This window comes from Ipomoea nil, unplaced genomic scaffold (assembly GCF_001879475.1).
Source record: "Ipomoea nil cultivar Tokyo-kokei standard unplaced genomic scaffold, Asagao_1.1 scaffold2036, whole genome shotgun sequence".
NCBI classification, from domain to species: Eukaryota; Viridiplantae; Streptophyta; class Magnoliopsida; order Solanales; family Convolvulaceae; genus Ipomoea; species Ipomoea nil.
The window spans coordinates 4,480,002-4,495,525 of record NW_017618464.1 but is presented as its reverse complement, the minus strand read 5'-3'; the positions used below and the strand labels follow the sequence as shown (position 1 = coordinate 4,495,525).

The following is a 15,524-nucleotide window of genomic DNA, read 5'->3' as shown; positions in this document are numbered from 1 at the left end:
TAATCCGTAATTGTGACAAATTTTAACAAATATTTATTGCATTTGGTGAATTAATGCAACAATTATCAGTAAAGGTATATAATAATCACTCAAAAATTAATATTATTATGTAATTTACTAAAAGAAATTCTAACGGGATGAGGGTGCGGTTATTTGGGCTGTCAACGACGTCGTCTTAGCACTTATCAATTACGGAGTATATCCATAACAAAAGGCTTTGATCGTTCGTCCACTCCTCAATCTTCTGGGACACAATTTCAATGGCATTACTGCTAGTAGGAGCAGCACCCATGGCTTCTCAATCAATGGCGGCTCTCGCTTCAACTCTCTCCTTTTCTAGCTCCCGTTCACTCACCGGCGGTTCTCTTCGGATGACGTCGTCGACGTCGTTGTCTTCCTCCGCCACCGCTCCTAGCCTTCCATTGAGTATGCAAATATACATAATTTCTGCACACACAAACACTTATGATGTTCTCGCTATGACGTACATGTATTTGTGAGCTGAACGGAGTTTTATGCTTTACTCTTATGGTTTCAGTCTACTGTGGAAGAGGAGATAAGAAGACGGCCAAAGGAAAGCGTTTCAATCACTCATTTGGAAATGTAAGCGTTTTTCTTTCTAGCTCGAGTCTAATTCACAAAATTTCCAGGTTTTATTTCGGCATTCCAGTTTCGATTCAGTATATTGTTACTGTATAAATTAATATTTGCTTGTGAATTTGTATAGGCGAGGCCGAAGGACAAGAAGAAGGGGAGAGGACCGCCTAGGATTCCGCCTCCACCGGCAGCACCGAAGAAGAATCCGTTGGATGATGGTCCGAAGGTTAAAATTGAAATTGACGAGTCTTTGAGCTGATGATTCAGATGCATTTTGTGAGTTTATTTCGGTTGTAATTTCTGGTTATATATATGGAACTGATGCTTTGCTTGTTAGTCTTGTTGCTTAATTGAAACTGTGACTATTCATTGACCAATCTGCAAAATTTAGAATTCCAGTTCCTCTGCAAATCATTTTCTAACTTTGAACACTCAGTCAAAAGCTAAAACTGGGATTAGAATTTTGTGACTCCAGGTTTACTTTTTTCCATGTGAATTGCCCAGCATAATTGTCCCAGCAGTGTTCATTTTGAGGCTTTCTTTTTGTTGTTCTGCAATTTGGTTGCTGAATCAATTATAGTGTTGCTAAATTTCCTCTGAAGCAAGATGCCTTAGTATTCAATCCTTCAATTTGAATGACAGCATTTATGATTTTCTGTTTGTTGAGAAATGTTCACAGCATAGCTAGTGGTTGCCATGCTAACCATCAGGTTCAGGAATCTATTCCCCTTCTGTCTCTTATGATTTATCTTTCTGGTTTCAGTATAGGATCTGCTAGTACAGTATCAGTTAACAATTGCATCAGTTTTTGCAAAATCTGCATATCCATATTCACTTGGACAGTTCATCTCTACTCAAAAAGTACTTAAACACCATGTTTTTCTTGTTGTTCTGGTTGAGTTATAAAATGGGAATGCAATGCATGCTTAGGGTATCAACTTCCTGAAAGATAATTGATGTTGCAAAGATATGGTAGTGAGTGTACGGGTGTACAATGTCGTCCTCAAGGGATTCGGGGGTTATGACACAATATTCAATAACTAGCAAACTAGGCAATAACATTAAGAAATTAACAAAAAACTAAGCAATAACAAACAAGATGGACCAAACACACATATAAACAAGAGAATAAACATGAAATAAAAGAAATAGAACTAACTTAGGGAGCAAAATCTACTAAAGGCAAGCAAACATGGAGAAAACACATAACCGAGGATTTAAGGGAATGCACTTAAGAATTCTAGTCTAAAATTCACTCCCAGGGCTAGGAATTGTTCCACTCTCATGGCGTATCAATTTCAAGTCTTTCAAGCACAACAAGCATCTAATCCTCCTATTTCCCCATTTTCATAGTGGGAAATAGAGCTTGTGCAATAAGTGGCTTGGAATCTTGACTCAACTCTCATTGTGACCAAAAACCATCCAAAAACATACTAATGAATATGGTCAATCAAACATTAACAATAATCTAACAATATTCTTCATAATCTCAAAGAACCTTAAGTTAGTCATTTCTACCCTTTATACAATTATCGCAAATAAAGCATCTAAATAGATAATACAAACCTTACTCACACATATTAGGTATATAAACATAGCAAAAACACAAGTAATAAATATAAATATTGCAAAAGAAATGAGATAAAGAAAAGTACAACTTATCTATTGAAAATGGATATGAAATCCTTGAAATCCAAGTATAAATGCTTCAATACAAGCTTCCAAAATGTTGAACAACATAAATCTAAGCCTAGTCTTACATAAAAATATGAAAGGAAAGGTGTAAAAATAGTTAGGGTTCGAATATGGATCAGAACCAAATAGATTGACTGAAATTGTGCTTAAATACTATACAAGGGATAGCTCCACAGGCGTGGGATTGCCCAGTCCCACGGGCATGCAAGCGCCCATGGACCACCCCTCTCCAAACTTCCAAACTTTCTATTTCAAGCACAGGCTGGTATAGGCTCGTGTGACTTTTCAACTCTTTTTTGACTGTTTTAAAGTAAACATTAGGCTAGATGATCTTCATAAAAGTTGTATCCCTTTGAGTTGCCTTTCCAATGTCGTAAGAATTACTTGATTTGGACATACCAATTAAATTGACCCATGAATTGGGCCGCATAGATACCAGGCTCGAAGAGAAGTTGGAAAAGGAATAAGTTTTCTACAAAAGCCCAACAAGAAAAGTAATAACCAAAACACAATCCAGCCCAATTCAACCAGGCCCACCTCATGGCTCACATATATATATATAAATAGGCAGCAAAGCAAAACATGTTTTTGACTCTTGTAGTGTACGATTGTGAAAATATCGGACAGTGACGCGATGTCGTCTTCTTTCAATGACGCTTTCTATCAATTCGGCGCCGACTCGCCCAACGCTTCGAATCCTCCATTCCACGATGGTTTCCTGAATCCGCCTGCTGACGACGGCTCGCGGATCTATGTTTCGCCGCCAGCTCAGCACACTTCATTTCCACCGCCAATCTACGCTTCTGGAGACTCCGATCCGGAAGATGAGAAGCCGTTCGTAGATGCTTTTGCGACGCCTAATGCACCAGTTCTGCCGCCGCCATCGGAAATGCAAGAGGAAGGATTTGCTCTCAGGGAATGGAGAAGGTTAGGCATTTCTACTGTCTTATTGATTTATTCGCTGATCTGTTGCATACTGACATCCATTTCGGTTCTCTGGACTGATTTTGTCTAGATTTCTTTTAGGGTTGAACTTTTATTCGACTCTTTTTTTTTTTTTTTTTTTTTAATGTACTGATTAGCTGTCTGAACTTATTTAGCTTACTGCTTTATTTAAGATTTGACTTTATTTACTTTATTCTGCAGAAATTTTACTTCTCTAGTTGTTTGTTTATGTTATATGAACTTTCTCTCAACTGGTTATGGTGTAATTATGTATTGCATTTGCCTATAAAATTAGGAGCATGATTGAGGAATCAGTGAAAAGTAAATTATATAGTTTTTTTGTTTGTATGAATCTTGAATGGTATTTTAAGATTATTCAAAAATTGCAGAAGGCATATCTGGATTTTATCTGAATCATTGCAGAAATCAATGTATCTGAGGTTCTGATTTCTGAATCAATTGCACATCTCATAGTTCAATTAAATTTAGGTTTTGCAAATTGAACGCCCTCCCCAAATAAAACCCAAGTTTATTGTTGGTGTTAATCTTTTTGCTTTCTAAGGGTGAATATGTTTATTGATGTGAAACTAATTTAAGATATTCAATTTGTGCCCACATTTGATTTTCAGACAAAATGCTCTTCAACTAGAGGAGAAGGAGAAGAGAGAGAAAGAGGTATTGAGCCAAATCATTGATGAAGCTGATGGCTATAAAGTTGAATTTTACAAGAAGAGAGAGGTTAAGATGGAAGCAAACAAGGCCACCTGCCGCGAGAAGGAGAAAGTAAGATCGCAATTTTCATATGCCAAAGTTCCTAAATTTGCTAGGCTATCTTCATATTGTTTTTGATTCAATAAATACAATATGATTATTACTCTAATACTCTGTGTCAGGTATATCCTCTGCTTTTTTGCCCATATTCATTCTTAGCTTTCACTTGATTATGGCTAGTGTAATTTTAAGTTTCTCCTAATACTGGTTTCGCCTGACAGATAGATATTGTTGTAGTGGAGTGTGTTGCTTTATGTCCTAATCGTTTGTGTTGACATTTTGGTTTTTTGGTTCCATTTATTGGCAGTTTTGGAAGCAATAAATCACGGGTTGGTATTGCTTTTGCTTGTTTGATATCACTTATCTATGTCATGTCTTTTCAGATATTCTTGGCCAGCCATGAGAAGTTCCATGCTGAAGCCGACAAGCATTATTGGAAGGCGATTTCAGAGCTTATTCCTAATGAAGTTCCAACGATAGTAAAGAAAGGGAAGAAGGATCAAGAGAAGAAACCTTCCATTGCTGTGATCCAAGGTCCAAAGCCTGGAAAACCCACAGAGCTATCAAGGATGCGGCAGATACTTTTAAAGCTTAAGCATGACACACCATTGCACCTTAAGCCATCTCCATCACCCACTGCCACCGAGGATGCAAATATTGGTACTGCTACACCTGCTGCGGCTGTCACCACCAAGCCCGTTGCTGTTGCTTGATAGTATTATGTTTTAAAGACTTGACACCATACCCTCTCTTTGTTTTACATTTCGTATAAAATATGTACATGTTTTTGTTCAGACTTGATATGATTATATGTTCACCTTGTGCCATCTACCTAATTGTAGAAACTATTATTTATTGTCCATAAGATGAGATCTGTCATATCCAGCTTTTGCTTTAGGGGCTAAAATTTGTATTGTGATCCTAGTTGACAAAAGACCACAAGAATTGTGATAACTTGTCAACTCAAATCAAGAAAGCAAATAGGGAATTTTCACTTAGAATTGACTTAGTTACCAAATTAATTATCTGATCAACTTGGTTAGTTCCCAATTTCTTATATCAACTTGCTATACATGGTGAATTGGTGAAAAGGATTTGATCCACAGGAAGCCAGGCAATCAATCTAAAGACTTACAGGAAGTTTAGTAGTAGGTACTAGTAGCCAATCAAATGGAAAGCCTCCCGAGAAATACAGAACTATTGGCTATCTCGGTATACTGCACAAAAAAACAAACCAATAGGCTTTTATGCATTTCATGCCCCTGTGAACAATGGCGCAGAGCAAATAGTTTTTTTCCAGGTTTCTAATAAATCAGAAACGCATCGTCACATTGACCTTTACATAAGCGATAAACCCCCCAGTCCCCAGTCAGTTCCTTTCAAGAACAATTTTATTAACTCTAATTGGAGGCTAGTGCCTGCAAATGCAGCAATGTATTCTATAGCAGAACGAGCCAACTATCACCGACCATCCACTCTGGCAGGAGATTGAGAATCTCTTTTGCTGATAATGTCGTCTTCCACTTGACATCCATCAATGTGCAGGGAATTTTTATTAACACTCACTTCAGAGTTTGTCCGGCTGCTTGTTGCAATTCGTGTAGTTAGATACACTACCTTCCTTTCTTCTAGGCCCTGATCTCACACTGTTCGTGGATGACGCTGGATTTTTGGTCATCGGTGGTTGTGTATTACTTGGGACACTTCGCCTTATATCCTGTCACAAAGGCAATTCAAGAAGGATAAGAGTAAATCAAAATGCAGAGTAAGCTAGAGATGGACTCCTCAAAAAGAAACCATGTGGACAGAACAATCATAAACATTAGGTATAAGGGTCAAATACGCCTTCGAACTATTACAAGAACACAACAATTAAGCAGTCAAACTAAAAAACTTCAAATGAACACTCAAACTTGACAGAAAAGTGCAATTAGCACTTTTAGTCGGTAATTTTCCAGCTGAAACTGGTTAATGCTGGTTTGGAATCTCACATTTACAATCTTTATTGACATGGTGCTGATATGGCATCCATTAGAATTTGTAACTTAAAAATGCTAATTGCATTCTTTTGCATGTTTGAAAGGTTTACTGGAGCTTTTTTTTTTTTTTTAGTTCGAGTGCCTATTTGACCCTTAACCCTAAAACTTAAAAACAGCATAAAGTGTATTCTGCTTTGCTAATTATGGTGGAATTTAAAAGAATTTACATACCATGTGCCTCATAGCCATATCCAAAGATTTCTTCGAGAGTGTCCTTCCAAATCCTGAGTTGTCAGGTGATGAAGACTTTAAAGATAAATAACTATTGGGGGAATGTCTATTATCTTGTTTTGGTGGAGCCAGTTTCCGCATATTTATCACTCGCTCAACCATCTGAGTTCCAACCACAACAGGGCTGACATTGTTGTTAGCTTTAGCTTGTAACCGACTCATAGTTGAGACAGGAACAGAGCTTCCACTACTATGAATACCAAAATTAGGAGGACGCCCTCTTGCTGGAGAACATGATTGTCTTCTAATCCTTCCATTGACAACAGATGACAGGTCGATACTAGATGCTCCAGGTCTACCCCTAGTGGCTGAAACTGGCTTGCCAGGCAGTGGTTTCATTGAATTAGGTGAAGCATCAAGAGAGAGGCGCAGTGAGTCTGGAGGTTTCATTGGTCTTGGTTTCATAGTTGGAGAACTAGCAAGTAGAGGTAGAAGATTTCTGGTTCCATTACTTGATTTGATTAGTGGAGACCTGCCAGGAGAAGGAATTGTATTCGATGCAGTTGACAATGTTGGATGCGAAGATGGGGCTGCAGCCCTTGATGTTGACTTTGGTCCAGGAATAGATGGCCTCGTAGTTGGTGTGGAGGATCTTATACTGGACCTTGAATTAGGTGTAGAAGGTGTTGGAGGAACTGTGGGCTTAGTTGAATGCAATGTGGCACGAGAAGTGGGTGTTGCCGACCTTGAAGTTCTAGATACTGTTGTAGACGTTTTAGATGCCACTCCAGTTGACATTCCTTTGGATGCTGCATTTGATGTGGGTTTAGATAATGAGGTCAATTTGGACCTGGATGTGCTCAAAGTTGGTCTCACGCCTGGAATTGAAGGTTTTGATCCACCTGAATATGAGTGTCTTCGACTAAGTGTACTTGAAGTATTTAACCGCGTAGAAGATGCTGGCTCTCTAGATGTTAAGTTGCTTCTTGCAATGGGCTCAGGATGGGGATTTGATAGCTAAAGACATAAAAAAGCAGGATAAAATCAGCGTAACAAAGTCAAAACAGAATAATATCTTCAAATTAAAACAACCAAACTGAATAGTGGACCAGTTTCACCAAAACCATAAACCTTGTAGAGACAGCAGTGCTTTGATTCTTTTAGAAGATGCCCATTTGGCCTCTTCACCATTATTTTTCTTGACAAGAAATAGTAACAAATTTAAGAAAGTATGCATGCCTATTTAACGGTTCTTAGTAATTATCTTTGGACAAGCACTCAAAAGGTTTGTTCAAATCCTTCCTTCTGAAGGAAGGATTCATACTCAAGACATTCTTCTCTTGCTTGGGTGGCGCACTGGTGGTCCCACTTGCAGGAGAGTACAACTCACATGCCTAGTCATATGTTCATTGCTATTATTAATTTCATGGCACAGCACAAATGTCTTTGAATTAGTGCACCACAATAAATCAATTACTCAGTTTCTCCTATATGAGACCTTCACTTTTTAAACAAGACCTCTCAGGTCATAGCTATTTCTCATTACCATTGGACACTTTCTGGCTGCCCTATAATTAAGGCCATGCTAGTATATAGAGGGGAAGCAAAAACAGAAAGGTGTTTGCCTTGGGATTACTATTTAAAAGTGCCTTTTTATTAGTAGCTCACTCTTAAAAGAAAAGTAGACTTCAAAAATCACCTACAAGTTAAGAATGCAACTAGGATTCTTATACTATAAAGATGATAGAACAAAGATGATCTTACTCTGCATTTTTGAACAGGTGCACAGGGTTCAGGGGTTTCCAGCTGACTCGTTATTGTTTCCTCTGGATCCAACTCCAATGAAGAAAAAAGAGGAGAATCAGGAGGTGATATAAGCCTGAAACAATACAAGATCATCTGAATATAGACCATGAGGCCTTGCATATTATTAACAGAAGAGTAGCCATCTACATACACTCAATTTTGTAATATGCACACATTAAATCCTTAATTCCAGAAATGTCTATCAATCTTTTGACACAAAGAAAGAATTATCCAAGACCATGTAATTTATCAACAGCAGTATTCCCGTTTTGCAATTTGGATCAAGAATCTGATACCAATGGGATGTTTAATCAATGTGATGGAGATGCCAATTCATTTATACCATTACAAATTGCATAAGTAGATTCTTTTTAATATCATTAGCAAAACAATTTTCTTCCTTGCATTTCGGGTATTCACATAACCAAACAGTAACAGTTACAAAAAGATGGAGATTAAACACAAAGAGGAGTATAATTGGCATGAAACAAACATCTGAACTGAACAAATTAACATGTAACATTGGGAATCAACATAATGTTCTGATAAATACCTAAGCCAACAAAACATAATAAAAACAAACCAGTGCATACGGGGAAAAGTACAAGAAAACAGTAACCAATTACCATTCATAGTCATTTTTATAATTCTCTGAATTGAGAAAATCATCACCACCAATCTTCATAGCAGGTGTGGTTGATGCGATACTGTATATAGGTGAACTTCCAGTTGCTGATCCTGCAGGCAAAAGGTAATTGTAATGTGTAGATTTGATGCAGAAAATCACCATAACCAAAAGATTGCCAAAAAAAAAAAAGGCATACTCCGTAGCTAAAATAAAAGATTCACAGAGCCACCGACGAGTATTCCAAAAGACAAATGCATTATTCAATCACAAAAATCCCATACCGTGAAAATTTAAGAAAACAGAGATAATACAAAATTAAAAGTTTTCCATACCAAGAGGAGCATCAAACTCATCGGAGTTTTCAAGCAGAAGAAGATCGTCATGTTCCTTCTCTAGTCTACACATTTCAAAGAACAACGCTAGCTCCTCGTCCTTCTCCTTCATCACGGCGTTCCTGAGACTCCCCATTTTCCCTCCTCCGCCTGGAAACTCCTATTTATCGCCTGCACGAACCCTAAACCCTTCAAATCAATATCACCATAGCAAAATACTAGTCTCCCCCTCCCCCTGCCCCCTCCCCTCACCCCCACCTCCACCTAATCAACCTTAGCCTTTCTCCCTCAGAACAGAGACGGAAACCACGTCGCTTATCTTCAAAAATTAGAAATCAATGTCCACAGATCGGAAATCCAGCTCCGACGCTCCGAATTTCCGACCTGAGAATCGGCTGGAAATCACACCGACATTTTACATTCTTCACGTGCATGTCCAAAAACCTCCAAAACTGAAATCACAGCACAATAATTAAGGAAAAAAATTAAAAACGCAAACATACGGATTCGCGAATTAGCAGAGTAGAAATCCGCGACATATGTATGTTTGAGTTGATAACAATGATAATATATATACACACACAGTGTGTGTATATCTATATATATCTATCTATATATAGCTTAAAAGGAACTGCATTGTTCAGAAAATGAAAGCTGAAATTTACAGAGAGAAGAAGGGATTTGGGAATGAATTTTTGGAGAGAGAAAGAGCGGGTATAAAATATCGGGACAGAAAATTGAACGGTAAAAGAATATATATTTATATATATTAGTTTTTTTTTCCATAAATAATATGAATTTGTCATATTGAGTTTTAGATAAGGTGGTATGTTGGTCTGTATCTTGTGACATATATGGTTATTTTTCATATATTTATTGCAATAATATTATATGAATCATATTATATATCATGTAGAGTGACTTTATCTAAATAACAGCAGCATACAAGTGTACATTTCTATACACATTGATATAACTTCTTAATTATTTATATAGAGTTCTTATTAGTTAAATCTAACATGAATGAAATAAATAGAGTTATATAAAATTCTACAAATTTATGATCATCTAGTCATAGGTAATAATTGATGAATGAGCAACAACACATATTTAAATTTTATTTCTATAGTACAACTTTCATGAGTTCTTTAGATTAAAGAGGTAAATCGGATACACTTATGAACACAACTAGAAACAAAACTAAGCGTTGATTGAACGACCTATTGAACTACTCCGGCAGGTCATATTTTAAACTTTTTACTTCACATTAAGTACATTGATTTAATAAGAATAATATACCAACTTTTATTATGTTTCATTAATTAATAAATATATAAAAAAGATTATAACATTTGTTATGAGTCACATTATGTATTTTATACGAAAGTCCACTGCTACTCAAAAACCTTATGGGGGCGTTTGGTTCAGGTTATATTATATAACCAATGGAATGTGACATTCCCGATCTTACATTCCTATGTTTGGTTCATATTCTCTGAGGGAATGCAACATTCCCTCCACATAGGATTTTGATGGGATTCCCTTCATTTTGTTAGGTAATGTAAAATAACCTTGAATATTTATAAATTTTGTCATGTTAATTCTAATTATTTAAAGATATACATTTTATGTTAGCTTATTATTATTATTATTATTATTATTATTATTATTATTATTATTATTACTGTAATTATATTATATATTTTTTATTATGTTATGTTAGCATATAAAATAATTTTGTTTCTCAAGTTCAAGATTTTAGTTAATATTTTAAAATCATATAATTATATATGATACCGTTATCTTATTTATTTAATTTAATTTTTAAATTTATTAAAATATATGAAAATATATTAAGGATACTATATATATATATATATATATATATATATATATATATAACCCTAAACCAAACATGATTATATTATATACCTCAATTTTAACTAAGCACAGAAATCTAACATTCCAAGTAATCTAACATTCCCAGCAATCTAAGATTCCCTAAGGTAATCTAACATTCCGTGAACCAAACGGCCCCTATAAGGTAAATCAGCGAGAAATTATGTTGTGCAAGGTGAACATGGTTCCAAAATTGTCATAATTGTGAATATAGAGTTCAAAAATTATGAACATAGAATTGTATAATTATGAACATAGAGTTCTATAATTGTGAATATAGAGTTCAATAATAGTGAATATGGTGTTCAAAAATTATGAACATAGAATTTTATACTTATGAACATAGAGTTTAGTAATTATGAACATAAAAACGTGTCCACCTTGCAAGGCAGTTTCACGACATAACAATTGTAAATCAGCCTAGGGAAGCCTTGGTTGACCCGGAGAGCCCAAATAACCTAAGCAGGCAAATTATATCGTGCACCGCGGTGCATAAACGATTATGCACCGCGTGTCAAAACGACGTCGTTTTATTTAATGAAAAGAAACATCATTTGTTTTGTGCTATTCCGCAAAAAGTAACTATGTTATTCAGTTTCATTTTGTATACACTGTAGTTGCATTTCGATATAACTACCGTTTCACTTCAATATAACTACAGTTTCATTCGATATTATAACACCCAAATATGTGAAAATGTTATTTAATTTTATTTTATATACACCATAGTTTCATTAATACACAACTACATGATCATTTCGATATAACTACAGCTTCATTACACAATATACACTCAAAAATGTGAAATGTTATTCAATTTCATTTTATATACACTGAAGTTTCATTTCAACACACCTACAGTTTCATTTCAATTCAATTGTAATTTCAGTTGATAATATAAAAATAATACGTAAGGCAGTGTCAGTTTAGATACACTGTAGTTTCATTTCAATACAACTACAGTTTCACTTCAATTGAATTGTAATTTCAGTTGATAATATATAAAATAATACGTGAAGCAGTATTGGTTTAGATACACTGTAGTGTCAGTTGATAATTAATATACCAAATATGCGCGCTCCGTTAATTATAACGGGACCGTTTCTTTAAGTAAAGAAACAGCGCCGTTTTGATCGCGGTCAGTCGCGCCGTTTTAATCGCGGTCCATGATATAACGACTGACCTAAGCAAGTATAAAAGTTTGCACGCTATGAAAAACTCATCGTACCTAATACGAGTAATTATTTATTGGATAAAACTTATAGGCAACATTAACTAGGAAGTACCTAACTACATAACCTTCCTTGGAAACCAATTAATATATACTTATTTTTGTAGTTTGCATCCAACATACGCAGAGTTAAGCAAGCTTTTTTCACCAAAAAAAAAAAAAAAAAAGAGTTAAGCAAGCTTACCTGAGAGACCACCTAACTTACATTGGAAACTTAATCCCGGACTTTCCATATTGCAACATAATCTTGTACATATTATTTGGGAATTGGAATCATTATAGCACCAAAAACACCATAAATTGCTGGTAGGATAGACTTTTGGGTACCTAAATTTTTTCACTGAAATTAAGAATTCATGATGATATAGAAACTGCAACCACTGAGTCACGAGATGTTCAGACATTGATTAAGGATGATCAAATGTGTTGCAGTGTTTCATCGCAAAAACCGCGGGATAAGTTAACCCGAAATTGCAGAATCCAGAAGTTTAGTGAGTGAAGGATGTACAGTTGAAGTTTAAGGATGAAATGTGATCAAACGTCTTCGGTGTCGCTGGGGGCGCGAGTTTCGCGGCTGGTCCAGTAGCTGCTCCCATCGGGGCCGGAAATCTTAAACCTGCTCAGATAAAAGAAGGCGTTAAGATAATATAGTCATTCGTAACTCATGACCTGACTCTGATATTTAGGGCCGTGTTCTGTTCCAACTAAAAGTCTAAGCTCATAGTTAGACTGTAGCAAAAACTATGTTTTGGGCGGTTCAGAAGAGTTATCAACTGACCGTTCAAGAACCGATTTGCCTTCTTTGTACTTTTGACTCTCGTCATGTGCAGTTTCCTGGAAGTGGTTCAAACGTTCGATCCGTTACTTGCAGCTACAGATATAAGAAAACAATTCGGGAACAAGTAAAGATGTTAGCGGTTTGGACTCACATATTTCCAGCCAACGATTGAGCCACAACAGACACAGAAAATGTCTGCAACAGTGTGCACGCCAGTCATCATGTGTCGATCTTCATTTGCTCCACAAGTGACATTCACTCTGTCATTTTAAATTTCAGCCAACAGAAGAGTCGAAGACAAAATGATTGGTAAATAAGTATGCAATATCGAGTAACCAAAGTGTTACGCTCTCAAATCTCAACCTGCTAGAAATGTCATAAAGTCCCGAAAAATTTTAGGGTAACTTTCAATTTGCATTGAAAAGTTTCATTCTTTTAAGTTAGTTCTGCAGCTCTCCGGTAAGCAATACTACGTTATGTCCTTTAACTATACTCAAGGAAGTATACAAAGAAACAAAGTTATCTAGTCGGTTTGTTACCGAGACCGAGAATATTTCGTGCCCAGAAAGCGTTACACTAGACCGTTTACCATGTAACTATAGTGGTGAAATCTGTTGTAGTGTGCAGAATCAAGGAGACTTACACCTTATTGAAGAGATAAGCCTTCCCATGTCGGCATTGGAAAGACTGAAGGAAAGAGCAAAGGGAAAACACGGAGTTAGAAAATTTTATAACGAGTGATCGAGATTCCTAAATGCAGTGATTGCACGCTCAAACTTTGATACTGAACTAACACGTAGAGAAAACAGAATAAATTCCAATGTGCAACCCATATATAAACACCGATTATGTCCTTAAGTATCAGATTCTCCTTAAAACAACAGAATTGTCTGTACATTTACAAGAGAAGGTGGAAAAACAACAATGCCATAACAGACTAGTTGACAGAAACGCTAGCACATTAGTAAAGTCCATGTCCTAAAAACCCGCAAGACAAAATATGAGGTTGGAAGAACGACCTTAAAACAGTCATTGAATTCAAGTAAAACTGTCTCACTAAAACGAAAAACGAACAATCTTGAGGGAAGCTTTTCTTCAATGGTGACTTGAACTCTATTAACAGTTAGCTTAGACGTTATTTCCATTAATAACAGTCCACTACCACTAGGAGACAATCCCATTTCCAGTTTTGGCACAGTGCAGAATCTAAGACCTTCCAAATATATGAGGTTGCAAGAACGACCTTAAAACAGCCATTGTATTCAAGCAAAACTGTCTCACAAAAACGAAAAACGAACTATTTTGGGTGAAATTTTTCTTTAATGGTGTCTTGAACTCTATTAACAGTTAGATTAGACATTATTTCCATTAAAACCAGTCCACTATGAGACAATCCCATTTCCAGTTTTGGCACAATGCAGAAACACAAAGAAAACACAACCATTACTAATCTACACATGATGTGATGATGACAATACAAAAACCCTGCAAAAGCACCTCAACAGACCAAAAGCTAAGAAGATCACTTCAACTTTACATTTCCACAAAAGGTTATTAGGAAAGGGAAAAGAAAAAACCAAAAAGGGCAATTCATTGGCAAGCTTATATTTAACAAGCATAAGGAAAGTCAACCATCCAGCCATCAGAATTACTCATTTCAGTAAAGAAAGAATCACCAGATAGATGAAATCAAAGAACCCAAATTGCAAATCTGACAGAAAATCTGAAATGGTAAGAAGTATTTGAACAAGTCAAAACTTTCTAGACTGTGCCATCAAGAATCATTCATTTCACTACAGAAGAAGCACCCAGCATATAAAACCAAACACCCAAAACTGTAAATCCATCAAAAAGGGGGAAATGGCAGGCATTTAAGAAAAACAAAAACTAAAAACTAAAAAAAGGTGAAATATTTGATGGATTTAGGAGAAGATGACTTAACCCTGGAGACCACGTCTTGAGAGAGAGCAAGGTGCGTTCCACAGTGTTTGCAGCTATAGATCTTGCCTTCAAGGCTCACCACAAACAGCCTCCCCATCTGCCTTCACCTCTTCAAATGCAAAAAAACGCAGTAAAGTTCAAGAAAATTCAGAGATGGGTTTGGCAGTTTAGTTTGATCAAGGGTCTTTGTGCATTGAACGTGAAGAAATTAATAAAGAAAACAGGAGAAAGAGAGAGAGAGAGAGAAGTAATGTACATTAAAGAATCGTCAAAGAATATAAAAATGAAGCTATCTTTGGGCGGTGAAGCATTAAGCAGTAGTCATACACTCATAAACATACTACATTTACAGGTAGATTATGTCAACCGTATCACCGATTTGCATTATGAAATCCGACAAATCTTTTAAGTTGACCCCATTATTTCGTATCCGAGTTCAATTATTGTCAGTACTTTTTTTGTAAGCATTTATTATACAATTTATTTATCTTATTTAATTTATTGGTTAATATACATGAACAGAATTTACCTAATATACATTATTGGATAGTGATTATGAGTTCTTATTGTCATTAAAAAATATAAGAATAAAAAACAATGCCAATGAAGGTTGGGCTATTGGCCTATGCAATATTCTATCAGTTTCAAAAATAAAATATACTCGTATATTATCAAATTTATATAATGAAAA

General features: G+C 35.9%; 3 protein-coding genes and 1 pseudogene across 4 annotated transcripts; 2 read left to right on the top strand and 2 right to left on the bottom strand.

Moving 5' to 3' along the window:
- Positions 1–217: 217 nt before the first annotated feature.
- LOC109148015 (30S ribosomal protein S31, chloroplastic) lies at positions 218–1,061 on the top strand. The gene is made up of 3 exons (XM_019295728.1): positions 218–426; positions 539–603; positions 728–1,061. Exons 1-3 carry the CDS (start codon positions 261–263, stop codon positions 854–856), a joined length of 360 nt encoding a protein of 119 aa, XP_019151273.1. The 5' UTR covers positions 218–260; the 3' UTR covers positions 857–1,061.
- Positions 1,062–2,874: 1,813 nt separating this feature from the next.
- On the top strand, positions 2,875–4,893 carry LOC109148013 (clathrin light chain 2-like). The gene is made up of 3 exons (XM_019295725.1): positions 2,875–3,219; positions 3,867–4,020; positions 4,392–4,893. Exons 1-3 carry the CDS (start codon positions 2,927–2,929, stop codon positions 4,719–4,721), a joined length of 777 nt encoding a protein of 258 aa, XP_019151270.1. The 5' UTR covers positions 2,875–2,926; the 3' UTR covers positions 4,722–4,893.
- A 330-nt stretch (positions 4,894–5,223) lies between these two features.
- On the bottom strand, positions 5,224–9,693 carry LOC109148010 (annotated as a pseudogene).
- A 2,655-nt stretch (positions 9,694–12,348) lies between these two features.
- On the bottom strand, positions 12,349–15,166 carry LOC109148014 (protein yippee-like). Of its 2 annotated transcripts, XM_019295727.1 has the most exons (6): positions 15,090–15,166; positions 14,835–14,942; positions 13,536–13,579; positions 13,044–13,152; positions 12,893–12,948; positions 12,349–12,730 (listed from the first exon to the last, which is right to left on the bottom strand). In XM_019295727.1, the coding sequence occupies exons 2-6, from the start codon at positions 14,928–14,930 to the stop codon at positions 12,649–12,651; spliced, it is 387 nt and encodes a 128-aa protein (XP_019151272.1). In that variant the 5' UTR covers positions 14,931–14,942; positions 15,090–15,166; the 3' UTR covers positions 12,349–12,648. The 2 variants fall into 2 exon arrangements, with proteins under 2 accessions (XP_019151272.1, XP_019151271.1); XM_019295726.1 differs by lacking the exons at positions 14,835–14,942; positions 15,090–15,166 and adding an exon at positions 13,893–14,828 and having other exon boundaries at positions 13,538–13,619.
- Between the last annotated feature and the right edge of the window lie 358 nt (positions 15,167–15,524).